We start from the raw sequence: 26,892 nt of genomic DNA, 5'->3' as shown, positions 1-26,892 counted from the left end.
CTCAGGCTGATATAGGTAAATGCCAACCCAGGAGCTTCCTAGTAGGGACGCCGCCTGTAAAGGTCTCACGACAGCCAACCTCTTGCAACCTCCAAGCTGAGGACCTCATCAGAGGGAGGAGGGACTCCTGCCTGGGAGCCCACAGGATTCTGGTAGAGAAGGCGTCAAGAGCTCTGGGCAGCCGGTAGCCATCATGTAGGTGCCATGGAGACGGCCATGTGTGTTTGCTCTCCATGTTGTACATGGCAGAGATGTTGTCCTCAACTATGCTCCTGTCTGTGCTGCAAGTTCCTCTTCACCTCAGAGCGGAACTGCACCTGCTTCCCCTGCCCTTACAAAGATGAGCGCAATTGCCAGTGCTGCCACTGCACCTGCTCTGAGAACCCCAACTGCCACTGGTGCTGCTGCTCCTGGGCCAATGACCCCAACTGCAAGTGCTGCTGCACGACCAGCAGCAACCTCCAGTGCTACTACTACGAGAGCCGCTGCTGCCGCAATGCCACCATCACGTTCCACAAGGGCCGCCTCAGGAGCATCCGCACCTCGTAAGTGCCGGGCGCCCGACGGGTTCCTTGCCAGCTGTGGACTCCATACGTACCCCCGCCCCAAGTCCCTTTCTCCCTCTGAAAAAAGGAGGCCAAGAACTTTGTAGCAATTAAGCCTGTCCTGAACAGCCAGTGACCACATCTAGCCCTGAGTCCCACATCCACGCCCCACCAGCTGTGCGAATAGGCACTGGGCTCTCTCACCTGCACTAAATAGTAGTGGCTAATACTCAGCGTGTAAGCCACTTGCCAGGCACTGCATGTGTGACCCCCAGCAACCCTCACAGCACGCCCACCACACCAACGAGGAAACGGAGCCTTTGGAAGGTGAAGTTGCCCAGGATCACACAACTAGTAAGACGCAGCCAGATTTTGAACCCGGAATCTGTGTCTTAACTTAAAAATGTTGCACTGCAAAATGGAGAGTATAGGATCTGTTGTGATTCGGTGGGTTTGGGGATTAATGTATGCACCTTGTAATCTGTTACGGGATTTAAAAATATAAGCTGCCCTGTCTCTTCCTCCTCTGAACTTTTGATACCTTCAACACTTATTGGAAAAGTAGTAACTTCCACAGGCCACTTTTGACCCCTATGTCCTTTATAAGTACCCCAGACCAACTCCTGCCAGCCTTCTCATTCTTCCCATCTGGAAGTCATGCATCTCAGGGTCTCAGTTACTCACGTGGGGCATGAATGCTCTGTGACAAGCAATTGCATATTCTCTTCTTGCTCTGTCCAAGGCAGTCCTTTTATGTCACATGTGAGGGGAGTTTGGAGTAGCAAGGGCAGACTTCTTAGAGAAGGAAAGATCACAGCTCAGAACCATAAGAGGAGAGCTTTTGGAGAGGCAGAAAAATGAGACGCAGGTTTGAAGCCTTCCAGGCTGGAAAAACAATTCTGTGAGTAAAGTTTCAGTGAATTCAGGAGAAGGATATGATCCAACTTGCAGTTCAGCACCTAGGAGATGCTTAACAAATACTACTCTCCATTCAGGGAGCTCTTGCGGTGTTTGCATGAGTAGAGGATCCAGGGGTTCTGGATGCAAGTCCAGAGGTTCTCAGGTGCAGAAAGTAGCATCCACATTCCTCTCTCCTGACTCAACGCCCCATTTCCTGCATATCAGCCATGGAGAGTCACTGGCCACAGTTCAACGGAGGAGGGATGACATTGGTGTTGTGGGAAGATGCCTTAGGTCAGTAACTCCCAAACTTTGCTTTACAGGAATCACCTGGGGGTCTTTACAAAGGTCCTCACTGCCAGACATTCTGATTTCATTGGTCTGGGGGATCACCTGGACATCAGAATTGTAAAAGCCACCCCCAAGTGATACTAAAATGCAGATGGCCTGGAGGGATCAGAGGGAAGCCAGGAGACCTTCCGGGTGGCACAGTGAGAACCCAGGTGCTAGGGGAACAGACCTGAATTGAAGAGAGGGTGTGTGCAGAGGAGGAGAGGCCAGATATCTCAGCAAGAAGGCAAGGCTGCTGGGTCTGGTGGCTGTTTGGGGATGGAGCCACAGCCACTGAATGCCCGGGTCCAAGCCTGAGGCTTTCAGAGGATAGTCAGAGATGCTATTGCAAGTGTCAGGAGGTGGGCAGTGGGTACACTGAGGCTTGTCTTCCATCTGGCCTCTCTCCTGGTTTCTGAATCCCTGCCTCCCCCTGCTCCTCATCGCCACTTCCTGCTCAACACCTTGCTCATCCAGCCCACTCTGGTCTCAAGTATCTCTTTCTGACTTTCTCATTTCTTTCCCACTTCCTTTTTGACCTCCACCCAAACTCCCTGGGCTGCCTCTCAGCCCTGCTGTTTCTTCTACCAATGTCACCTTCCCTCCCGCTTTATATTACACCATGCCATCTCCCTTTTTATATTACACCATGATTCTCAGAGTCCTACCTTATTGAACTAAAGAGGTTCATCCAGCTACCACGTACACAACTCACTGTCCCTCCAGTGACCCCTTTAGGGCCCAGGCAGGAGACTGAGAAAGCAGAGAGGGAATGGGCTGAGAAAATCGAGGCCAGCAGGCCTAGGACCCAGCATCCAAATCCTTAAGGGATGAACTTTCCAGGAGCCTGAGTGCCACAAAAGGCATTCTCTGCCACCACAGGGCCATTGCCATTCAGTATGCTTTGGCAACACCTTTGACTGTCTGGGCTCTGAGACATAGGTCCATGGGGAAGGAGATAGGAGCATATAGGAACCTCAAGAAATCAGAAGCAGAAGAAAATACAGCCACAATGTCAAGATCAACACCCAAATATCACTAACGTGAACAGAAGATAAGAGACAGGATCAGTCACAAATTGTGTATCTGTTTACCTCCATCCCCACAGCTAATTCATTTATTTTCATAAGCTGCTTTTGCCCTGATTGTAGCTTCTCAAAATATGCATTTGAATTTTACAAGTATGCTTTTACCTCATCCATGGTTCCTACAATTAAATACATGAAATCCACCTCAGACAAATAAAGAATCAACACACACACACACACACACACACACACACACACACACACACACAAATAATAGAACCATATACTTCTCATGGACGTGACCACTCTTTTCCTCTACTGTGGACATTAGCTGGCCAGTACCAGAGGGGACTAATTGCCGAGGCCACATTTATTGAGTCCTTACTATGTATCAGCAGTTAGTCACTTTATCATGGATTACCTCATGTAGACTTTGTAAAATTCTCATGAAGGAAATAGTATCGTTAGCTTTGACCATTGGATTACAGATGAGAAAAGTGAGAATGGGAGGGATTAAGAAATTCGTCTCAAAGGTGCAGCTCTAAATGGGTACATTCCATCATGAACAATCTGTCCCTAGAGCCTAGACCCTTAACTCTTACCTGTCGGTCTGCTGGTTCTAGGCTTGGTTCTAGGGACTGACCTCTTGGTGTCCTGAGGACACTTTACCCACCCTCTTCTGTGTTCTACCCTATATACCGTAATACTGATGATGCCAATGCCTGCCAAGCAAGAACATGCTTGTAGGTGGACAAGATTGGATTTACTGAGTCACTGCACCAAGTGAGAACATACACCATGGTTAAGAGTAAGGTGTCTCAGTAAGAAGGCATCTGCAAGTTATTATGAAATTTAGGCTCATTTCAGGTCAGAAAATGGGGGTAAATCTCCTATCAGGTATCTTAATAAAAATCTGGTTTACAAGATGGGAAGGTCACAGGGCACCAAATGCTGCAATCGGTGAAAAAGCAGCAGTCACTCCCATGAACTAGGATAGGCGAGATCTGGTCGTTTTGTGGTTTGGACGATGTTCTTGTCTTGCCTGCATTCAAACAGGAGGAAGTGGTCTTATTTCTGCTTTGCTCCATCACTGTCCCAGAATGGCTTTGTAGGGTGTTGGTGTTCTGTGACTTTGCTGATGGGCAACAGAGCACTGAGGCCCCACTGATGGTGCCAGACCAGTCCGTCCTGCTTTCTCTTCTTCAAAATTCACAATGTGCAGTCGTTCAGCACTTACTGTGTTCCCGGGACTGCTCTCAGTCAAGCTTTGTAGGTATTAAATGTAGTTTTAGTCCCCTCAAGAAACTATAATGTGACTACTAATTTTATAACGACGCACAAGGCAGAGAGAGGTCAATTAACTGCCCTGAGGTCACCCAGCTAAAGGATGTTGGAGGCAGGCTTAGAACCCCAGTGCCCTGGCACAGAGCCTGTGCTCCCCACCATCACACTGGCCTGCCTGGCAGTGACCTCCAGTTCTTCCAGAGGCCAGAAACGGGGTGAGTTCTGGAGCCGGCCGGCTTCCTGAAGTCCTCCCCGTGTCCGCTTCTCCTTCCAGCTCCAAGACCGCGCTGCGCATCGGCAGCAGCGACACCCAGGTCGATGAGGTGAAGACGATGCCCGCCAACAGCAACCTGGTGCACCATCTCTCGTGCCCCCTGTGTAACCGGCTGCACCTGCACTCGTTCATGCTGCCCTGCAACCACAGCCTGTGCGAGAAGTGCCTGCGGCAGCTGCAGAAGCACGCCGAGGTCACCGAGAACTTCTTCATCCTCGTCTGCCCCGTGTGCAGCCACTCGCACTGCATGCCCTACAGCCACAAGATGCAGCTGCCCGAGAACTACCTGCGCGGGCGCCTCACCAAGCGCTACATGCAGCAGCACGGCTACCTCAAGTGGCGCTTCGACCGCTCCACCGGGCCCACCCTTTGCCAGGTGTGCCGCAGTCGGCGCATCGCCTACAAGCGCTGCATCACGTGCCGCCTCAACCTCTGCAACGACTGCCTCAAGGCCTTCCACTCGGACGTGGCCATGCAGGACCACGTCTTCGTGGACACCAGCTCCGAGGACCAGGACGAGAAGATCTGCATCCACCACCCGTCCAGCCGCATCGTCGAGTACTGCAGCCAGGACAACCAGCTGCTCTGCACCTTCTGCAAGACGGCATTCCACAACGGCCACGACACCGTCAACCTCATCGACGCCTGCTCCGAGAGGGCGGCCGCCCTCTTCAGCGCCATCGCCAAGTTCAAAGCAGGTCCTGGTCCCCTCCCCTCCCCTGCACAGTCACCCCTAGTTCAGGTACTGATGGGGAGAATGGCTCCAGGCAGTCCACTTGGTGAGAGCCTCCCCCACCCGGTGGGCCAGTCCAAGCACTGGGAAACACTGAGCCAGGCTGCCAGGCACTGGGCTGGTGTGCACACCGGGCAACCATCACCAGCCTCCTAACCTCCCTGGGCCTTGGCTTTCTCATCTATAAAATGGGCATAGCGGTAGTAACTCCGCTGGGTGATTGTGAGGATTAAATGGGTTATTCTATGTGAAGCAGGCAAAAAAAGTATCTGGCACATAATCAGTGCAGAAAGATTCTATAATCTTGGTTATAATCTTCATGACCTTGGGCCTCATTTCCTCCTTTGGAAAATGATGAGTTTGATCTTCCAGTATCCTGAAGTTCTGTGAGCCTTTCTGAAGGGTTTTGTCACAAAAGTTGAGTATCTTCGGTGTTTTCCCAACTTGCAGAGGGAAAAAATTAAATCGATGTTGAGAATTATTTCAATTTAAAATTTTCCCCGACAGCATTTTCCCCAAAACTTGCAAACACCAAAGTAAACAAACTGGTAACAAACACATAATAACAGAAAAACTCAGAAATAGCCAATAACATTCTGATCAACAGCTGGTTTTTCCTCTGCATGCCTGCTCAAGGTTATTTTATATTGGTTACCTATAAAATAGTACATTTTGGTTAAGGGAAACTGAGCCTAGTTTCCATGCTGGAACCCAGTACAACAATATCTTGCAGGGTTCAGTAAAGAGCCTCATAATTTCTGGGTGTGGATCCACTTGATTAGACATGAGGATCTCCGGCATCCTTTTAGGGCTCTTAGCCCCTGGGAATAGCTTCCTTGAATAGAGGCCTACTTTGCCCAGGCCCTTTAGAAGAAGTATCCTGGTCTCCTCACTCCTCCTGCAGTACAGGAACTGAAATTCCCTCCATGAATAAGACAATGGGGATTCCACGAGTTCACTGGCACAAGGCAACGTGTAAATGGCAGACCCAATCTATCTGACTCCAACATCCATGTTAAATCCATAACATTCCTTTGACAACCTTCTCTGTGCTAAACAGCGACCAGAATCTGAAGACTGGAGGACTGGAACACAACAGAAACCACCACCACCACTACCACCCCCACAATCTGTGGTCTATCTCATTTCCTTAAGGACTAGCCTGCATCAAGCGACCAAAGTGCCCCAGATCACCCCAGCCCTTTCCCTTTGTGTCCATGTGTAAATATGCCTGAACATATGAGTGGGAGAGTTTTTCTCTGAGCTGCACATAAAGGTCCTATTGGATGTAGAGATGGGTCAGAGATGGACTTTGCTAACTCTGTCACCTAGGACCTCTCACCAGCATGGATGTTTCAGGAATACCTTCATTTCTCAATTGCTTATACTAGGAAACATTGTTTGTCGATTGATATTTACTCTGTTTTGGAACCACCATCAGGGAAGTCTCTATATTAAAGAAACTCTATAGGAGCCACATTACCAAGCAAATGGGTAGTCCCACTGGTTCCCAGAGGGTTTTCTTAAGGTGGACTCACTGCCTGGGCTTGGCTGGATTCTCTGGGGCCTCAGCATGGGAAGGGGTTGCTGCCTATAGTCTGCTGTGCCTCCCATGCAACCATAAGAAGCCTGGGCCTTTAACACAGGAGAAACCTAGAATAGTTTTCTCAGAGTCCAGAGCACCTAGAAGCCAGACAATGAAATTCAATTCAATATGAGGGGACATCAGTTCAAATTCCAAAGAGCCCAGCAATTGGAAGGAGATAGGGATCACCTTCATGGCATATCCATTTATTTATTTTTTAATTTTAATTTTTTTTTAAAATTTACATCCAAATTAGTTAGCATATAGTGCAACAATGATTTCGGGAGTAGATTCCTTAATGCCCTTACCCATTTAGCCCATCCCCCCCCAACACCTCCAGTAACCCTCTGTTTGTTCTCCATATTTAAGAGTCTCTTCTGTTTTGTCCCCCTCCCTGTTTTTATATTATTTTTGCTTCCTTTCCCTTATGTTCATCTGTTCTGTGTCTTAAAGTCCTCATATGAGTGAAGTTATATGTTTGTCTTTCTCTGACTAATTTTGCTTAGCATAATACCCTCTAGTTCCATCCACGTAGTTGCAAATGGCAAGATTTCATTCTTTTTGATTGCTGAGTAACACTCCATTGTGTATATATATATACCACATCTTCTTTATCCATTCATCCATCAGTGGACATGTGGGCTCTCTCCATACTTTGGCTGTTGTGGATAGTGCTGCTATAAACATGGGGGTGCATGTGCCCCTTCGAAACAGCATACCTGTATCCCTTGGATAAATACCTAGTATTGAAATTGCTGGGTCCTTAGGTAGTTCTATTTTTTATTTTTTGAAGAACCTCCATACTGTTTTCCAGAGTGGCAGCACCAGCTTTCTTTGCCACCAGCAGCGCAAAAGAGATCCTCTTTATCCGCATCTTTGCCAACATCTATTCTTGCCTAGTTGTTAATGTTAGCCATTCTGACAGGTGTGAGGTGGTATCTCATTGTGGTTTTGATTTGTATTTCCCTGATGATGAGTGAAGTGAAGCATTTTCTCATGTGTCTTGGCCATCTGGATGTCTTCTTTGGAGAAGTGTCTGTTCATGTCTTTTGCCCATTTCTTCGCTGGATTATTTGTTTTTTGGGTGTTGAGTTGGTAAGTTCTTTATAGATTTTGGATACTAACCCTTTATCTGATAAGTCATTTGCAAATTCTGTCAGTTGCCTTTAGTTTTGCTGATTATTTCCTTTGCTGTGCAGAACCTTTTTATTTTGATGAAGTCCCAATAGTTCATTTTTGCTTTTGTTTCCCTCGTATGGAATATCCATTTATATGTAGGTAGAGAATTTACCCTGTCCATCCTTTCTGAGGGAACCTCCTCCCCCACCCCTCAAATTTTTTTAATTTAAAAAATTTTTTTAAATGTTTATTTATTTTTGAGATAGAGAGGGAGAGAAACAGAGCATGAGCGGGGGGCGGGGGGCGGGAGGGAAGGCAGAGAAAGAGGGATGCACAGATTCCAAAGCAGGCTCTGAGCTGTCAGCACAGAGTCCAATGCGGGACTCGAACTCACACACCATGAGATCATGACCTGAGCTGAAGTCAGACTCTGAACTGACTGAAAGGTGCCTCCACCCCTCAATTTTTTTTTTTAGGATGTTGAAATTAAAGCTTTACTCAACATTTTACCTTTTCTCCAAAAAATTCAAGATATTTAATTTTTTTTTAAATCAAGAAGCAAGGTATGAATTTTAACACTCATCCTTAGAAAGGAGAAAGTCCATTTTGGGGAGATATGAACCTTCTTAAACACTGGAGGAGTTCCCACAAAATTCATATAACATTAGTTAATGGCATAATTTCATACACACAAATTTCATATACACACAAATTTTCTAAATTTCCTCACAACTCCTCTGTACCCACAGGAGTCATAAATAAACAGTGGATTGCAATAGTTAGCACTGATATTATCTTATCATCTCTTTTTAAAAATGGCAAATGAATGCTGTTTTAGACTTTGGCGAGTTGGCAAATTTTCATAAGAATGTATGTATTCCCACACATACGTATTGGTCTTTATTCTAGATGGTTTACTTTCCCTGGTGCTAGATGCATAGGTATATAATTATATGTTTGCATAATCATGATGCCAATTTATGTCATTCTAAAAGAATCTAAATAGTATTTTATGACATTGGGTAGACGAAATAATCAGGTTAATTTTAAATGTTTTATTTATATTTAACATACTTATTTATTAAAAATTATTTTATGGTTATTTGTCCAACTGCTTTATGAACTGCTTTTTCCTTGGGCCTCTGAAGAGTAAGCATGTTTCTCTATTTGTTGTCAATGAGATTAGTGTGATCATTTTGGCTACTTGAAAATTAACTTCAATCATACCATTATGTATTCTGTAGTCTGGTTTGGTAACTACATACAAAAACATCAGCATCTGACGTATATCAGCATCTGTTCACTACTGTATAATTCATAATAGCAAAATATCGTAAACGTCCTCAATGTCCACAATATGGTAATTCTTTTTTTTTGTATTGAAAATGTTTTCAGCTTTATTATGAAGTGAGCTGGGTATTAAGTGAAGTGTGATGGATATTAAGGAGGGAACCTGTTGTGATGAGCACTGGGTATTATATGTAAGTGATGAAACACTAAATTATACTCCTGAAACCATTACTACACTATATATTAACTAACTAGAATTTTTTTTTCAATATATGAAATTTATTGTCAAATTGGTTTCCATACAACACCCAGTGCTCATCCCAAAAGGTGCCCTCCTCAATACCCATCACCCACCCTCCCCTCCCTCCCACCCCCCATCAACCCTCAGTTTGTTCTGTTCTTAACAGTCTCTTATGCTTTGGCTCTCTCCCACTCTAACCTCTTTTTTTTTTTTCCTTCTCCTCCCCCATGGGTTTCTGTTAAGTTTCTCAGGATCCACATAAGAGTGAAAACATATGGTATCTGTCTTTCTCTGTATGGCTTATTTCGCTTAGCATCACACTTTCCAGTTCCAACCACGTTGCTACAAAGGGCCATATTTCATTCTTTCACATTGCCATGTAGTACTCCATTGTGTATATAAACCACAATTTCTTTATCCACTCATCAGCTGATGGACATTTAGGCTCTTTCCATAATTTGGCTATTGTTGAGAGTGCTGCTATAAACATTGGGGTACAAGTGCCCCTATGCATCAGTACTCCTGTATCCCTTGGGGAAATTCCTAGCAGTGCTATTGCTGGGTCATAGGGTAGGTCTATTTTTAATTTTCTGAGGAACCTCCACACTGTTTTCCAGAGCAGCTGCACCCATTTGCATTCCCACCAACAGTGCAAGAGGGTTCCCGTTTCTCCACATCCTCTCCAGCATCTATAGTCTCCTGATTTGTTCATTTTGGCCACTCTGACTGGCGTGAGGTGATATCTGAGTGTGGTTTTGATTTGTATTTCCCTGATGAGGAGCGACGTTGGGCATCTTTTCATGTGCCTGTTGGCCATCCGGATGTCTTCTTTAGAGAAGTGTCTATTCGTGTTTTCTGCCCATTTCTTCACTGCATTATTTGTTTTTCGGGTGTGGAGTTTGGTGAGCTCTTTATAGATTTTGGATACTAGCCCTTTGTCCGATATGTCATTTGCAAGTATCTTTTCCCATTCCGTTGATTGCCTTTTAGTTTTGTTGGTTGTTTCCTTTGCTGTGCACCCCTCAAATTTTTTTAACCAGAGTTCAAACTTGCTTTTAAGGACTCAACTTATTTTGGGGGAAAGTGCCATAAACCTACATTTTAAATAAATCTTCAAGTAATTCAAAATCAGGTGATCTGACAATACACTGAGAAACTCTGGGTCCTGGAGGAAAGATCTAGTTTGGGTCGATTGAAGCTGTGGTGTCAACCCCCAGGTGCACACTGGAACCCCCTGGAGAGCTTTACTAACTAGGGCCAGCAGCAATGACACCATCCAGGAGCCCGGTAGGCATGCAGAACCTCAGGCCTCACCCATACCGATTTTGTGGGAATCTGCACTTTTAACAAGATCCCCAGAAGATTCCCGGCAGCTGCTAACTGCCTCACCTGGATTCCTGAGCCCCAACTCAGGCCAATTCAGAATCTCAGCAAGTGAGGCCAAGAGGAGAGTTTTCTTTAAAGTTCTCCCAGAAGATTCTGGTGCTCACAGAGGACTGAGAACCACGACTGGAACAATTAAGAACATAGGCTTTGGACTCAGATAAATAGAATTAGAGACAGGCCTTGGTTTCTCCCATATACTTGCTGTGTGACACTGGACAGTAACTTAATCTCCCTGAGCCTTAGTTTCCTTATCTATCAATAGGAACAATATCTTCCTCATAGGAAGATACATGTAATATATTATAATAGAGAGATATGATCCATAATATGTGAATTATATAGATCTGGCCCATAATATTTAATAAATAATAGCTACTTTTAGTGTACTCCCTGAGAGAGATCTAGACTTAACTTTGCTCTAGGACCAGCTCTTGCAAAGCTGCCATATTTGTAAGATGGGAGGAGGGGTGCTTCTGGCCTCCTCTTTCTTTTCTCGTGGTGCTGCCTCTTTCCCCCTCACCTAAGGAATTTTTATGCTACCTCTCAGGACTTTACATAAACTTAATTAATCTCTAATGAAGCAAGGAATTTCCTATGCAAGATTCTTTAGCAGTGAATAACTATTGAATAGTCAAAGAAATTAATGAACAAAGTGGAATTTCAGCTGCCATAAGCCACAGTAGGGCTTGCATTGGGGAGGGCGGGAAGCATTTCTCAGCTCCTCTGCAATCACCCTGATAGTCTCCTGTTCAGCCCCTGTCTGCATTGCTTCCTCATCCCTTCTGTGCCAGCCTGAGGGAGGAGGTGGGCAGAGGAAATAGCGGTTTCACAAAATAGGCTGAAGAGTAACACTTACCCCAATGATGTCAGAAAACAGGACAGAATGGCTTTCACTCAATAAATACCTTTCAAGCCCTTCTACACACCCTAGTCATAGTGATAACTAAAAGAGCCATGCTCCCTGTTCTCATGGTCTGACAGGACTCCTGGGTTTCTCTTACTCAAATGCACATCATTGTTAAAATGGCCACAACCCACAAAGGTCCAGCTGACTGTGCACCTGGGAATATGTTAAGAACAAAGTACAAAAAAATCTTGGGCACGCCTACTCCTGAGTAAAATCTGATGAGGATTATAGCCCATCAATTCACTACAAAGTTGGCCTATCAAGGGAGGACCTTACCTTTAGACTAGGCCACAGAAGGTTGACATGTCTTCACATCACTGTCACAGCCTGATGCCTAAATCACTGTAAAGCCAACAAAGGTACTCATTTCAGAGAGATGTACCACCTACTCTCAATCATAGCATCCTCTATACTATAGTGTCCTTGGATTTATGAGTGTCTTGAGCATTGGTGCCCTCTCATATTCATATCTGTATCCCTAGTACCTTGGAAGGCATGTGACATAGGTATCCAGTAAATGTTTGTTGAATGACTGAGTGAACTTAAAATCCAAAAACCATGTAAGAGGATCCAGAACAAACTGGGTTCTCTTTGAAGTGCAATAGCAGACTCTTTTTTAGAAAGAAATGAGGAAAAGGCAAGAGAGGAAGCCCAGCTGATTTCCTACTGTTGTCTAGGTCTGGGTTTTGGTGAATGAGGCAAGGCAGCATTTAGAAGAAGTCATCAGAAATTTAGTTCTTTCTCTTGCCCCTGCAGAAGCTTAGCTTTCCCACAGGGAAAACCAGTCACTTTGAGACATCACCTCTTCTCAAGTCCAACATGCTCACAAGTGATGTCTGAAACTCATATCAAGGGTGGCCTTGAACTTTCAATTCCAACCCAGGGCCGCAGGGATTACTATAGCTATAACTATGCCAAGGAAAGAAAGGCTGGGACTCCTGAGGGAAGTATTAGACAAGGAGGCGGCGGTGGGGGGGGGGGGGGATCCTGAGGGAGGCCAGATGCATCTCATAAACCTGTTCAGGCCTATTGCAGTTCAACTACAAGTGCCCTCCCTCCCTCTCCACCCACTTTCATGGAATCTGAGGGAATTCCCTGCAGTCAGCTTTGACATCTGGGGAGATGAAAATTTTAACCAAAGTAACTAACCTGGTTGTTTTGCAGTCCGCTATGAGATTGATAATGACCTAATGGAGTTCAACATTTTAAAAAATAGCTTTAAGGCGGACAAGGAGATGAAGCGAAAAGAGATTCGAAATGGATTTCTCAAGCTGCGCAACATTCTACAGGAGAAGGAGAAGTACATCATGGAGCAGATAGAGAATCTAGAGGTGTCCAGGCAGAAGGAGATTGAAAAATACGTGTATGTCACAACCATGAAAGTGAACGAAATGGATGGTCTGATCGCCTATTCCAAGGAAGCACTGAAGGAGACAGGCCAGGTGGCATTCCTGCAGTCGGCCAAGATTCTGGTGGACCAGATCGAGGATGGCATCCAGAGCACCTATAGGCCTGACCCACAACTCCGGCTACACTCCTTGCACTGCATGCCCTTGGACTTTGCTGAGCTCTCCAGTGCCATCCACGAGCTCTTCCCCACAGGGCCCAAGAAGGTACGCTCCTCAGGGGAGTCCCTGCCCTCCCCTTATCCCATGCACTCAGAAATGATGATCTCCAGGAAGGTCACTTTCAGCACTCACAGCTTTGGCAACCAGCAGATATACCAGCGAAGTTCCTCCTTGCTGTCCTTCAACACCACCAGTGGTGAGAAGGCCAAAATGGGTCTGGAAGCCTATGGGCGAGCCCAGTCAGCCACACCTGCCAAACCCACAGATGGCCTCTGTACCTACTGGAGCACAGGGGCAGAAAACCAGCCTGTGCAGAACAGCAGCAGCTTCCACAACTGGTACTCATTCAATGATGATTCTGTGAAGACCCCAGGCCCAATTGTCATCTACCAGACTCTGGTGTATCCTAGAGCTGCCAAGGTAAGGAAGGCTCTGGGCCCATGAGGAAGGCAGGAGGATGGGCGGTATGGAATGGAGGTGGGTAGTCAGCAAAGGTTGCACTTACCTCTTTGACCTCTGGGGTTCAGTCACTCAAATCTGCTCCTAAATTCCTAAAATCTTAAGTAGCACAATACTGGCTTAAACCAAATAATGTATTTAACTCATAGTCAAAAATCTATCTGAAGGCCCCAACCCCATTTCAAATGCAACCCAATTTGGGAACCAAAGTAATTTGAAGAGACTGCTTGGAGGGTGTAATGTTTCCCAGGGGCAAAGCCTGTAATTGTAGACAAAACACAGAAAATCCAATTAGAAATATAGGCTCCATTATCTATCAGCAGTGATTCCTCTAAATTGCTACCTTTTCTAAAGAAAGTATTCATACTCTCTATGATTTGGAAAGAATAGAAGGATAATCCCCAATGGAATTCCAATTCTAATCTCATAAGATTCAGTTTTAGAGGGAGGGAGTGTTGATCTCTCACAGACCTCTACAACTGCCATCATCTGACTTCAGGAGACATGACTCCTCCTTGACCCTCTTGACCTAACACGGACAAATAACCTTTCCCTTAACATTCCATTCAAATCCAGCTGAACCTAAATCAAACTGTTTATAGAATGTGTTATTAAAGTTCAAGGAAGGAAAAAGATTAACTTGCAATTAGAGATCCTGTTAGAGCATAACTTGCCTCTCTTGGGGTTCCCTACAGGGACATCTCCCAGGCCAGCCCATGGCCGGCTTTCATGTGGCAGGGCCCATCTTTTGCGCTCATAATCTGAAAACATTCCCAAAGACTTTTAGCATCCTTGAAGTCTAAACCATTTGTTCTCAAACATTAATGTGCACCTGGAGGTCTTGTTAAAATGCAGATTCTGTTTTAGTGGGTCTCAGGGGGCCCTGAAATTCTGTTTCTAACAACCTTCCAGGTGCTGCCATTGCTGCCAGTCTGCACACCACACTTTAGTATCAAGGGTCTAAAAACAAGAAAATGAAAGCCAGACACTGACCAAGCTTTACTTTGCTGTTCTCCTGAGACATCATAATCTATGTTTTAGAGTCTATAATCAACAGCAAGAATGACCTTACTCTGAAAAGTAGAATATACCTTCCCATGGGCTATCAGACACAGCAAAGTATCTCTACCCTTCATGTAAGAGACACCTACAACTGAGTAACCGAACCTTCATTTCCAAATGATACCAGATCAGCAAAGCCTCCAGTGTATGTGACATTAGCTCAGTGATGGCATTAGGTCTCTCCATGCGACTTAGACCTGGGAGATTGGCAGTTTCTCGCTCTGGTGATGTCTGCCCCATAATTGGGCTTGGAAAACAGTCACCCCATGCCACTGGTTAGTGGTCCCTGCAAGAGCCCAAGAAAGGGGCCTAGGAAAGTCAAGTCATTGCCTGTCAAGAGAGGACACCTAAATCTACTGCCAAATAGTGGTATTTGATGTGAAGATATCACTGATCCCTATTAGGATCATGGAATGGAAATCATACAGGAATCCTAGTGTTTAGTGATGCCGAAGATGAAATCTGTGCTGACTTCTCTTTCAAATTATGGTTGACTAATAACCCACTTTAGGCTTTTGGCATAGAAAACATTCTCAAAGTTAGTCTTATAACTTGTCAAATATGTATCTTAAAAATCCTAAGGATTTTTTCCTAAAAACTCAATTTTATTTCTAGAAAACTTTCCCAGAGAAATGATTAAAAATTCAGGTGAAGATTCATGCCCCCAAAGTCCTCACTGCATCATTATTTATTGGAGTGTAAAATTAGAAACAACCTAAATGTTTGACTACTGAAAGATTAAATCACTTATGGGACAGCTATTAAAATGGTGCTTTACTAAGTTTTTAATAATATAGGGAAATGTATAAAATATAAAAAATGAAAGGAAGCAGGAATCAAAGCAATATAATCCAAATTGTATGCATTTCTGTATTTGTGAATGTTCTAAAATTGGAAGGAAATGAATTTTGAACTGAATTTTGGGATTATAAGTGATGTTTATTTTTGTCCCTTGTATTTTTTCTGCATTTTCGAAGTCTTTTATAATGAGTATGTTTGTTTTGATACTCAGAAAAATATAAGTTAATTTTTACTGACAAGTTATACAAATTTATAAAAAGTTTTAAAAGTATAAATATATAAAAATAACTACAAATTAATTATAAATTCACAAAACTTTATGCACTTAGGAGTAATTTTAAATTAACTTTATAAACATAATAACATTTAAATTTGTTAAAGCTTAAAGAATACAATATCTGTTTAGAAATATAATCATTATAAAATATTTATGTGCCAGACACAATCTGCTAATTGATATTTGTTAATATATCTCTTTCCGAAAGCTGATATATTATGTTTTGAGTGTGAATATATATTCTTCATGCCTTGGGTAAGCCATTGCACCTCTCTGGTACTCTACTTCCTTATGTGTAAAATACAGGCTTGGAACAGATACACTTTTCATTGTCTAGTAGTCTGTGGTTCTATTGGAATTTGCTAAATGTAACCTTTCTGAGCCTCAACTGTAAAATGGGATAATAAAATCTCCCTTCCAGGGACTTGTGAAGACTAGGTGAGTTAGGCAATGTCTGACACAGAATCTGATGCATAGAAGGTATTCAAAAAATGGCAGCTACCTTGGTTAATGGTGTCAAGAGAACAATGGTCACTGCCATGTTGGCTGATGGTAACAGAACCCAGAGGAGCATTCTTCTGTTCTTGAAATGCATTATGAGCATCATGTCAAGTCTTATCAGGTAGCCTTTCAAGACTGCTGCACATAGTCCACATTGAAGTCCTCAGCAGCTAGAGGAGATGGGGTCAGCTTAAATCTGCCCCACTGATAGTTAATGGCACAAATCTTTACGGGAAAGAAAGCTGAATGGTGTATATTAGTACCACACCCATATGTTCATTGCTTCATAGGTTTATTGGACATGCCCAACAGAAGATGTGGACTCTTTTGAGATGGAATTTTATGAACTCGTTACTACCCCTCCTAACAATGTACGGACAGAACTCTGTGGGCAAATTCGGGATATAATGCAGCAGAATCTGGAGCTGCACAACCTGACCCCCAACACTGAGTATCTTTTTAAAGTCAGAGCCATCAACAATAATGGTCCTGGACAATGGAGTGACATCTGCAAGGTACTGTGCACATTTTTTTTCTCAGACTTTCTTTGTAAGTTCTGGATGCAGCTCTGTCAGGATGATCACAAGATCACAGAACCCACAGTGTGACTGCCCCCTCTAATCCCAGAAAACTTGTTAACTCAGAGTCAAAGAGAGGGCTGCTGGCCTCAACCCACTTGGCAAATGAGGCCTAAGAATTGTTAGTTCAGTTTGATTCAAAAAACATTTGGGCCAGGCATTCTGTTAGGATGTAGACATTCCGAGGAAAATAAGGCATAATCCTTACCTTCAAGGAGCTCAGGGTCTATTAAACAAATAATTGTGGTATGAGAAGGACAAAAAAAGAGTTCATTGTTAATCCCAGTGGTGATTCAAAGCAAGCGTAGGGTGCCAGATTTAACAGACATAAATACAGGGCACATACAACAAATAATTCTTAATGTAAGTATGTCCCATGCAATATTTTATTTGTTGTTTATCTGAAAGTCAAGGAGTAACCACTGAGCATGTCAGAATGGTATCCCCCAGAAAAAGGGACATGATTATTCCTATCTTTCTTTGTGATTCGAAGCTGGCTCTTCTTTATATCTCTGGGGGATATACGTTCATGAGTATAATTTTATTGATACTCAAAGGAGAAAAGGAAGAAAAATACCAAGAGCTATCATACTGTAGAACCATAATGATGTTCTTTGGGATACCAGTAGATTATGGCTTAATCAGGAATTCTTTAGAGGAAAGACAGTAAGTTCATTCATTTCAGCTTTTGAAAAGAGAAATGTATGGTACAGAGAAAGAGGAGTCTCATGAGACCACTTCCAGCCAGGACAAACATCTAATCCTCAAGGGAACTAGAAAGCCATCAGTTTCTCTCCCTTCCTCTGTCCATCTCTCTGTCGCTGTCTCTGTCTCTCTGTCCTCCCTCTGCCCACACTTCCACGTCTGCTTCTGTCTGAATCTGCACCACTTTCAGCTAGTTTGTAGTATTTCCTCCCTAAATTCAGCTTGCTTGTGGCTTTGGATTGTCCTGGCCCAACTTCTGTGTGACCAACACAGTCTAACTAGCAACCCTCCCTTTGTCTCAGGTCAAATGTTTGCAGAAGAGAATCTGATTGGTTGCTACTTCCAGCGATGAGGGAAGCACAAGGTAGGGTGGGGGCAGGATTATGCTGTAGGTCATTGTACCAGTAGCAAATCAGCTGAAGGCAGAGGCTCTCTAGTCCATCTGGACTGCTTCTGGAGCCAGCACCCACATGAACCCCTTCCCACTCTCATGGAGGCCAGATACTCACCTGGGCAGGAGGCAGAAGGAGAAAGTCGGCCTGCCTGCTCCTCTCACTCTACCCCAGCCAGCTACCCTGTCAATTGCCCAATTCTTGTTGCCACCCTTCTTTCCCAAGCATGGAACACCCACAGCTGCTACCATATTTTGCAGCATGTCCTTTCAACTATGGATTTTTCCTTCATCTAATTCCATCTGCCTTTTCATTTTTTAGAAATTCCTCAGAAATGTCTTGCCCATGAAAGGCACTCAGTGCTGTTACTAATATTTTTAAATGTATCTCCTGTCGTTTTTACATTCTAGGCACAAGGACAGGGAGTGGAGAGACTGAAGTGTGTCAGCCTGTCTTAAGTAGATGTTTTGTCCTCCCTCTTAAGCTCTGAACTCCCTGAGAACAAACTTCACATCTAATTCATCTCTCTTTCTCCCACAATGCTTACCACAGCAATGTGCATATCACAGGTTCTTAATGGTTATTGAATGAATACATGACTGAAAATGTGATCAAACAAATGAATATATGAATGAATGTCTAAATTAAAGAGTGAAGAAATAAATGGATGAATAAAATTAATAATTACAAAGTACCATAAGATGCCCAAAAGCTAAGTGTTTTATGCAATCAGTCAAGAAGTAACATTCCCCCTAAAATTGTGTTTATGCGATTAATTTGTACTCCCTATATGGGAAGGAAACTCATTCCAGTTTCTTTGCTTTTTAACACAATTTCTAAATGAGCAGAGCACTAATTAATGAGGTTTTCTGGAAGCTTCATTTTTATCTGACTTGCAGAGCTGCAATATAGATTTTTCCTTCAGAAGTAATTCTTCCTCCCTCTTTGTGATTATATTAGCATTCCAGGGGAAACACTGGTTTCCTTAACATTTGTCATGATTTGCATAAGTAAAGGCTTCAATAGCAAATGAAAATAAGATGGTGTGTTTGAATGACATTTATAAAGCTTCATAAAAGTAATGACTTCAGTTCTTTCCCATAAAATCGAAATACTTTTCCTTTGGCATCGGTCCTATGCAGGTATTCCTGAAAGGTTTCATTTAAAATGCTGTAATGAGGTAGCAGAATCATTTCTTATCCAAAATACAATATTTCCATCATACATACTTTTGAAAAGGAAGCGAAATAACACCTTTCATATTTGATTTTCATAGTCTGTGACTTGCTGATTTTTTTAAGGGATTTTATTTGAAGTATAATATACAAAGCATGAAAATTAACGTGAATGCATTTTAAAGGTCCCATTTATTGAAGGCCGACTCCCTGTCAGATACTGTGTATTCGTTACCACTGATCATGCCAACCACCGGAGGTGGGGAATTATTGCCTCTATTTTACAGATGAGGAAACTTAGGCTCAAGAGGGAAAGTGCTCTCATGTAACTGAAGAAAGAGTTGAGTGGGAACTCAGTTCTCATCCAAGGCTGGAGCTCTTTGTTCTCCTGCACCACAGTCAGATTCAGCTAAATCTGGGCCAGTGGGCCCCACCCTGGGGACCTGGCACCTCATTCTGGGAGAATATTGTCAAAGCCAACAGCTGTGAGAGCAGGACTTTTTTTCTGAGAGGCAAGACTGAGCATTGGACTTGACCTGGTGTGCCATGGCCCAAGGCCCAACTCCCCTAGGCTGTAAGCCCAAAGTGGACAGGTGCCTTGCTGGCCTTCCTCACTCCTCTCGGCCCACAACCTTCAGCCAAGAGCCTCTTACATCCAAGAGCCTGATAGTTTTGAAGGAATGAAGAAATGTATTTTTAGGCAAGTCATATATCCTTTATCCTCAGTTTCTCTTCCTGTTCTTCCTTTAATCCTCAGGGTACCTCCTGACCACCATCCACATTTCTGAAAAGAGCCTCCTTACTTTGCCTCCTTACTTTGAAATCTCTGCTAACTTCCAGGAAGTCTTCCCATGACAAACCTAACTTTCTATCTGTGCATTGGTTTCCCATTGCCACCATAACAAATCAGCAGCTTAAGCAATACAAACTTACTTATTATCTTACAATTCTAGAGATCAGAACTTCAAAATGGGTGTCACCCAGTAAAATCAAGGTGTGAGCAGAGCTGTGTTCCTTCTGAAGACTCGGAAAAGTTTATTTTCTTGCCTTTTCCAGCTGCTAGCAGCAGCCCACATTCCTGGGCTCATGGCCCCTTCCTGCATTTTCCAAGGTAGCAACATCAGGTTGAGTCCTTCTTACACCTTCATCTCTCTGGCTCTCTTCTGGCTCCCTCTTTCTTTGAAGGACTCTTGTGATAACATTGGACCAACCTGATGATTCAGCATAATCTCTGTCTTAAAGCCAGCTGACTAGGAACTTTAATTCCCCTTTACTGTGACACATAACACATCCACATGTTCTCAAGATCACAACGTGGATATCTTTGGGGGCCAAAATTCTGCCTACCGCAGTCTATAAACCAGATATCCCCAGCTACATCACATTTGGAGGTAAAAATTCAGGCCTAACAATAGTCACAAACTGCTACTTTTCTGGGCTTTTCCTGATTACCTCTTCAGGAAATGCACCCATTCCTGCCCCCACTCATCCCCGCAAATTCCTCCCCAGTCTGTATTGGGGGTCACCTCTGGTGTCTCCCATGTGCTCAGGAAACAGCCCTGCCAACTACTCTCAGTCTCTGCAGTGCTGACCCCTTCCTGCCCAGGCTGGAACTCTAGGCACAGAGCCAGGCTGCCTGGCCTTCCTGGGCATCTTACCTGGGTTTCATGAAATCCCCCTACTGGTTTTACCTCTGTCTCTACTTCAGACCTCCTGTCCAGGCTGAGATATGCATCTTCAGGAGGTGGGGTTGCAGGGCAATCTGAGAGACCAACACTATCCCACACTATCATACACTCAGAATAACTGCCCCAAACCTACCTCACCCACCCACATACTCACAGCCACCCCCTGCCCTGAAATGAGAGAAAAATGGTTTGCACTCCCTATCTCCTTAGGATTTATTCTTTTCCAAATTGCTGCTTGATCCTTCATGCAAATAGAGAATCCTATCACCTGCTCTCTACTTGCTCTGCAGAAAGACATGAACCCTGGAGTGAGGATAATTTAGATCAAGCTGGACCTATTACTTTTAACTTCATACACAGAGGGTTGAATTAATCATACACTTCAGTTCATGGTCCATTTTCAACAATGGCCTATGCAAGGCCCTTTTCTTGTCTATGTATGTATTCCCTTCTGCAGCCATTCCTTCCCAGACATCCATTCTAATACGTTTCATGTATATCTTATTGCTTTTATGAGTTCTTACATGGTATGTATTGTTTTGAATGTGCTGGTAATTTGCACAAATAGTGTTGTGCTACTTAACCCTACTTTGTTTCTCACCTTTTCTCCCAGAACACTGTGTTTTTTATGCTGTAGCAATGTAGTTATACACATTTAGTCCCTTACTCCTAATGCGGCCTCATCTTTCACAATGTGCATTTGGGCACCATATTTTACCTGTTCACTTAGCCAAGACAGACACCCAGATGATCTCCAGTAATGATGCAGTGAAGAGCCTCATTCGTGGCACTTTGTGGGCAGGATAGGGGTATGAGAATTTCTCTGGAACATTGTATTTGTTTGCTAGGACTGCCATACTAAAATGCTACAGGTTGGCTGGCTTACACAACAGAAATTTATTTTCTCACAGTTCTGGAAACCAGAAGTCCAAAATCATGATGTTGGCAGGTCTGGTTTCTTCTGAGGCCTCTCTCCTTGGCTGGAGACACTTGCCTTTTCCCTGAGTCCCTCACATGGCCTTTTCTCTATGCCAGTGCACCTTTGGCAGGTCTCTGTGTGTCCACATTTCCTCCTTTTATAAGGACACCAGTCAGATTGGATTAGGGCCCTCCCTAATGACCCCATTTTAACTTAATCACTTCTTTAAAGGGCCTCTCTCCAAATACAGTTGACCCTTGAACAACATAGGTTTGAACTGTGTGGGTTTACTTATACACTGACTTTTTACAGTACAGTACTATATTTTCTCTTCCTTATGATTTTCTTAATAACATTTTATTTTCCCTATCTTACTTTATAGTAAAAATACAGTGTATAATACATACATAAAATATGTTAATTGACCATGTTAATGGACCAATTGACCAAGTCATCAGTATGGCTTCTGGTCAGCAGTAGGCTAATAATAGTTAAGTTCTGGGGGAGTCAAAAGTTATACATGGATCTTTGACTGCACGGGGGTCAGTGCCCCTAAGCCCTGCATTGTTCAATGGTCAACTATACAGGCACATTCTGAAGTACTTGGTGTAGGACTTCAACATATGAATTTTGGGAGGACATAATTCAGCCCTTATTAGAATATACCATGAGTGAAATTGCTGGATCACAGAGTATGTGCATACTTGATTTAAATGTGTGCATGAACGTGTCCATAAGGAATGAATGAGGGACCCTAGAGCCTAAGCCCCACCTGTATGTGGCATGGTCCAGCTTTCTACTATTTTGTTAATCCAATGAGTACAAAGTGCGATAATCTCCTTACTGTTTGAAATTTCATTTCACATGCTTGTTAGTTTTCAGGATTTCCTCTTCTGTAAATAGCCTGCTAAATATCTTTCACCCATTTTTCTATTGCATTTGTTCTTTTTCTAGGTGATTTGCAGTATGTTCTTAAATATTCCAGATAATGCTTTTAGACATTGCTAATATCTTCTCTGTTCTGACATTTGCCTACTAACTTTGTTCATAGTGTATTTCATGAAACAACAGAAAACTTCCATTTTGATATGACTGAAGTCATCAATTGTTTTTTTCTTCTGGTTTGACCTTTTGAAGTTTTATTTAAGAAAGTCCTTCCATAGGCTTAGTTCACAAAGATAATCTTCCTCATATTCTTTTATTATTCTTTTATTAACTTTCATTTTACCTGTCAAACTTAGGACCTTAATCCATCCAGAGTCCACCTTTGTGTGTAGTGCCAGGTAATGATGCACATTTTTGACCGTCTAGTGAGGCAGTTTTTCCAATAGCATCTACCAAGCAATGTCTTTTCCATTAGTATATGGTAAATGTGCCACTGCGATCTTATATTAAAGTGCCATATATTCAAAAGTTGTCTCTGAGCTCTCTATAGTCTCCTGTTGGTCTATGTGTCTGTTTTTATGTCAATACCACACTGGTTTTATTGTTTAACCTTAGCTTTCTGCTTTGTCTTGATGAACTGCTAAGGTAAGTCTACCCATTACCCTTCTTTCTATTTTAAGGTTTATTTATCTAATTATAGGAATTTGTTCCTTCATATAAATTTTGGAGCTAGTAAATTGAATTCCTAAAAAAAAAAAAATCCAGATAGAATTTGATTAGGATTAGCATTGAGTCTCTAAGTTAATTTGGAGACATTTGATATTTTTGTAATAGGTCTGACATTTATTAAATCATCTTCAATGTGCTTTACTAGGGCTTTTAAATTCTTCTCATAGAGGTACTATATGTTCCTGGTTAACCAGATAGTTGACAGACTTTGTAGATATTATGAATGTTATCTTATATTTGATTATATTTTCTAATGTATTGCTGGTTTGGAATAAAAGCCATTGGTGTTTGGAGGTTAATCTTGATTCTAGAAATCCTGATAAACTCTCTTATTATTCTGAGAGTCTATCTGTTGATTTTGCTTGCTTTTCCAGGCTATAGTCCTATCATTTATGAATAATGATAGTTATATCTCTTTCTTACAATCCTTGAACCTCTATTTCTTTTCTTTCCCTATACCTTTGGCCAGGGCCATGAGTCCTACAGAAAATAGGGGCTGAAATACTTGATATCCTTGTCTTATTCCTAATCTTAATGTTTCTCCATTGAGTTATGAGGATTTTTAATTTAGTTTTTGTGGTGTATAATTCTCATTGAGTTAAGGAAATTTCCTTCCACTTCTGAATTGCTGAGAGCTTGTACAACCTTATGCAATTTTTTTTATTTATTTGAGACAATCATATGATTCTTCTCCTTTAGGCATTAATGAAATGAATTACATTGATTTTCTGATGTTAATCTTGACTTGCATTCATGGAATTAACCCCATGTGATCATGCTGTGATTATTTAATATACTTGGTTTTAGTTAGCTCATATTTTATTTTGGATTGTTGTATCTATGATCATTAAGTGAACTAGCCCTATAATGTCTTGCCTATATTGTTTTTATCTGGCTCCAGAATCAATATCTTATTAGCTTAATAAAATGAGGTAGGAAGCTTCTGCTCTTTTCCTGCTTTCTAGAACAAACCTTTCTTAAAAGTTTCTTAGAATTCATTTGGAAAACCATCTGAGCATTTTGGGTAAGGAAGGGGATGTCAATTATTTCAATTACTTCAGTATCTCATAGACTGTTCTCTGTTTCTTTTGTCCTTTTTCATATGATCCCCTTGTTCATAGACACGCCCCAATCCTTACTGCTCCATCCACACATCACACATGATCTTTGTCTCTGGAGACCCTGACTATGACAAAATTCAACTCCCCTATGTTGTACGAGTCAATTCCCAACTCTGCCACAACACTGTTATTCCTTCATTATCACCCACCCCCATTGCTCAGTGTGTTTCTTTAACACTATTTTTATTACCCTTACCAGGGCTGTCTCTTTGTGTTATCTCAATTTTTATCCAGCAATGGGTAACATAAAGACTTACTAGCTTTGTATATAGGGACATTGTACAAACATCGCTCTTTGCCACCCAAACCACACCTCCACCCCATCTGCCCTGTGAGTCCTGATTCATCTAGACAGAGCCTACTGATCCAGTGGGCTCTCATTCCTGGATCTCAGCCTCACTCCCTAACCGCCTCTTCAGTCAATGTGTACAGGGAAGGAATGGGAATGCTGCCAGACCAGAGGCATGGAGAAACCTAGCACCTTCAAAGAAAAGCAGGGAGATCCACGTGTAAAGCTGAGTCGGTTAGACTTGTAAGAAACTTGCTCAGTGCAGTCTCCCCTTTCCAGGTAGTTCTGACCACTCACTGCGATCACAGACAGTGTGAACCATCAGAGGGAGGCAACTGGCAGATATACATTTGTGGTTCTATTCACCTTTCATCCACTTCTCTAAGAAGCTTCTCTTTACCATAGCCAATGTTGGGATTACAGAGATGAAAGATGGTCACTTCCCCCACACCCCAGTCAGAATGCTCAGTCTGTTAAGAGCCAAACACATTTGATGGAATTTACAAATGATAAGAGCTACGACAGAAGCAATTTCCAGGGGCTGGGGGTCACCTGGAGGGCTATTCTATGGTGAAGCCCACCTGGGGTCACAGCATGCAGTTAAATGAGGTGCCTTTTAAGGAAATGGAACCTGGTCTGTGAAATCCCAGTCTCACCACATATTAGGTATGTGACTTTAGAAAAGTGAGAAGTTACCCAGTCCTTCTGAGCCTCAGTTTCCTCTCACTCATACAGTGGGGTCAGTGGCACCTGCTTCGTGAAGAGTTAATGAGATGATGTGTGTAGGGTCTGGTGCACAGCAGTGGCCAAGCTCCTGGAAGCTGCTGTTTCCCTTGTGACTGGTGCCATGGTTCTCTGCTTCTGATTGCAGGTGGTAACCCCAGATGGGCATGGGAAGAACCGAGCTAAGTGGGGCCTGCTGAAGAACATCCAGACTGCCCTCCAGAAGCGCTTCTGAGCTCCTCGCAGAGCAGGAAGCAACCTCAGCAATGTACCACAGATAGACATATATACACACATACATACGTATTTTTCTCAACACATGCTTCAGTGAGGCTATCACTGTAGGCGATGTTCCCGGGACCTCTGAGTCTTCTAAGAGCTAATAAAAGGAAATGCCTGATGTCATGGCTTGCTATTTGCTGATTACTTTGAAACTAAGATGCAAAACAGTCCACAAGTCTCTATGCCTCCAGTAGCTCTGAGCCTAACCCTTGGCTCAGAATTCTGTGGTGTTGTGTACATGGCAGCCACCGGACCTTGGGGTGGTAAAAGGGGTGGTCTTTTTGCAGTCAGTTCCTGTGGGTATACATTCTGACCCTAGTCTAACTAGATTTTAGTGTTTGAGCAAGTCAATGATTGATGAGAAGCTCATTACCTCACCCTGTTGTCTATTTCAACAATAAGCAGCCAACATTGTTAGAATGCTCTTCCTAACTATGGAGTCTGGACTTGCCTTCCCATAACTTTCCCCATGCTCTGAAGCTTGCCCCTGACCCATAAAGAATGAGAGCACTCCCTCCCCTCCATACTTCTGCTGGTCCCCAGAGCAAAGAACAGTAGAATGCTTGGTTGGAGGCTCCTCTATGGTCCTTGAAAGCAAGGTAAGAAAGAATGGCAGAGTCACAAGTCAGCTCCAGCCTGTCAGAACTTGCCCTGGCCCTTCAGACAACAAGAGGCCTCCAGGGTCTCTTGACTGACAAGGCCCTATCTGCCTAGAATGACCTTCTCCTGAACCCCACCTCATTTCTGCTGGTTAAACACTACCAGTCTTTAAAGACCCAGTTCAACCATTTCTGGGAAGCCTTTGCTGATTTTCTAGGTAGGGATGACACCTCCTTCCTCCCCTGGATCCTCACTAAACAAATTCTCCTCCCCCACTCTCATCCCCCACAGAGATATCTATTCCAGCCCTTGAAACTCAGGCACTTGCATTTGTCCCCAGTCTGTAGGGCAGAGGTGGGACCTCATTAATTCTGTTCTCAGTGCCTGGCTTGGTGAGGCTCACATTGCACATCAGTACTGGGGAGGGAAAGAGTATGGCTAGAAGGCAGGCACATAGAATAACCCTCCTCTGAACCCCACATGTCAATCTGCATGACGAGGGTCTACACACAGAAG

At 43.2% G+C, this 26,892-nt stretch overlaps 1 protein-coding gene and 1 long non-coding RNA gene across 2 annotated transcripts in view; one reads left to right on the top strand and one right to left on the bottom strand.

Moving 5' to 3' along the window:
• Positions 1-40: 40 nt before the first annotated feature.
• On the top strand, positions 41-25,899 carry TRIM42 (tripartite motif containing 42). Its single transcript, XM_042954753.1, has 5 exons — positions 41-545; positions 4,362-5,059; positions 12,787-13,610; positions 16,581-16,805; positions 25,643-25,899. Exons 1-5 carry the CDS (start codon positions 205-207, stop codon positions 25,727-25,729), a joined length of 2,175 nt encoding a protein of 724 aa, XP_042810687.1. The 5' UTR covers positions 41-204; the 3' UTR covers positions 25,730-25,899.
• Positions 5,330-26,892, bottom strand: part of LOC122229536 — a 49,273-nt gene continuing 27,710 nt past the window's right edge. The window contains exons 2-3 of the long non-coding RNA XR_006207029.1: positions 11,899-11,964; positions 5,330-5,537 (exon numbers count right to left, since the gene is read on the bottom strand). This is a non-coding gene — a long non-coding RNA (uncharacterized LOC122229536). The remainder of the gene's footprint in view (positions 5,538-11,898; positions 11,965-26,892) is intronic.

Source organism: Panthera leo, chromosome C2 (genome assembly GCF_018350215.1).
Source record: "Panthera leo isolate Ple1 chromosome C2, P.leo_Ple1_pat1.1, whole genome shotgun sequence".
Lineage (NCBI taxonomy): Eukaryota > Metazoa > Chordata > Mammalia > Carnivora > Felidae > Panthera > Panthera leo.
This window is presented reverse-complemented; position numbering and strand designations above follow the sequence as displayed.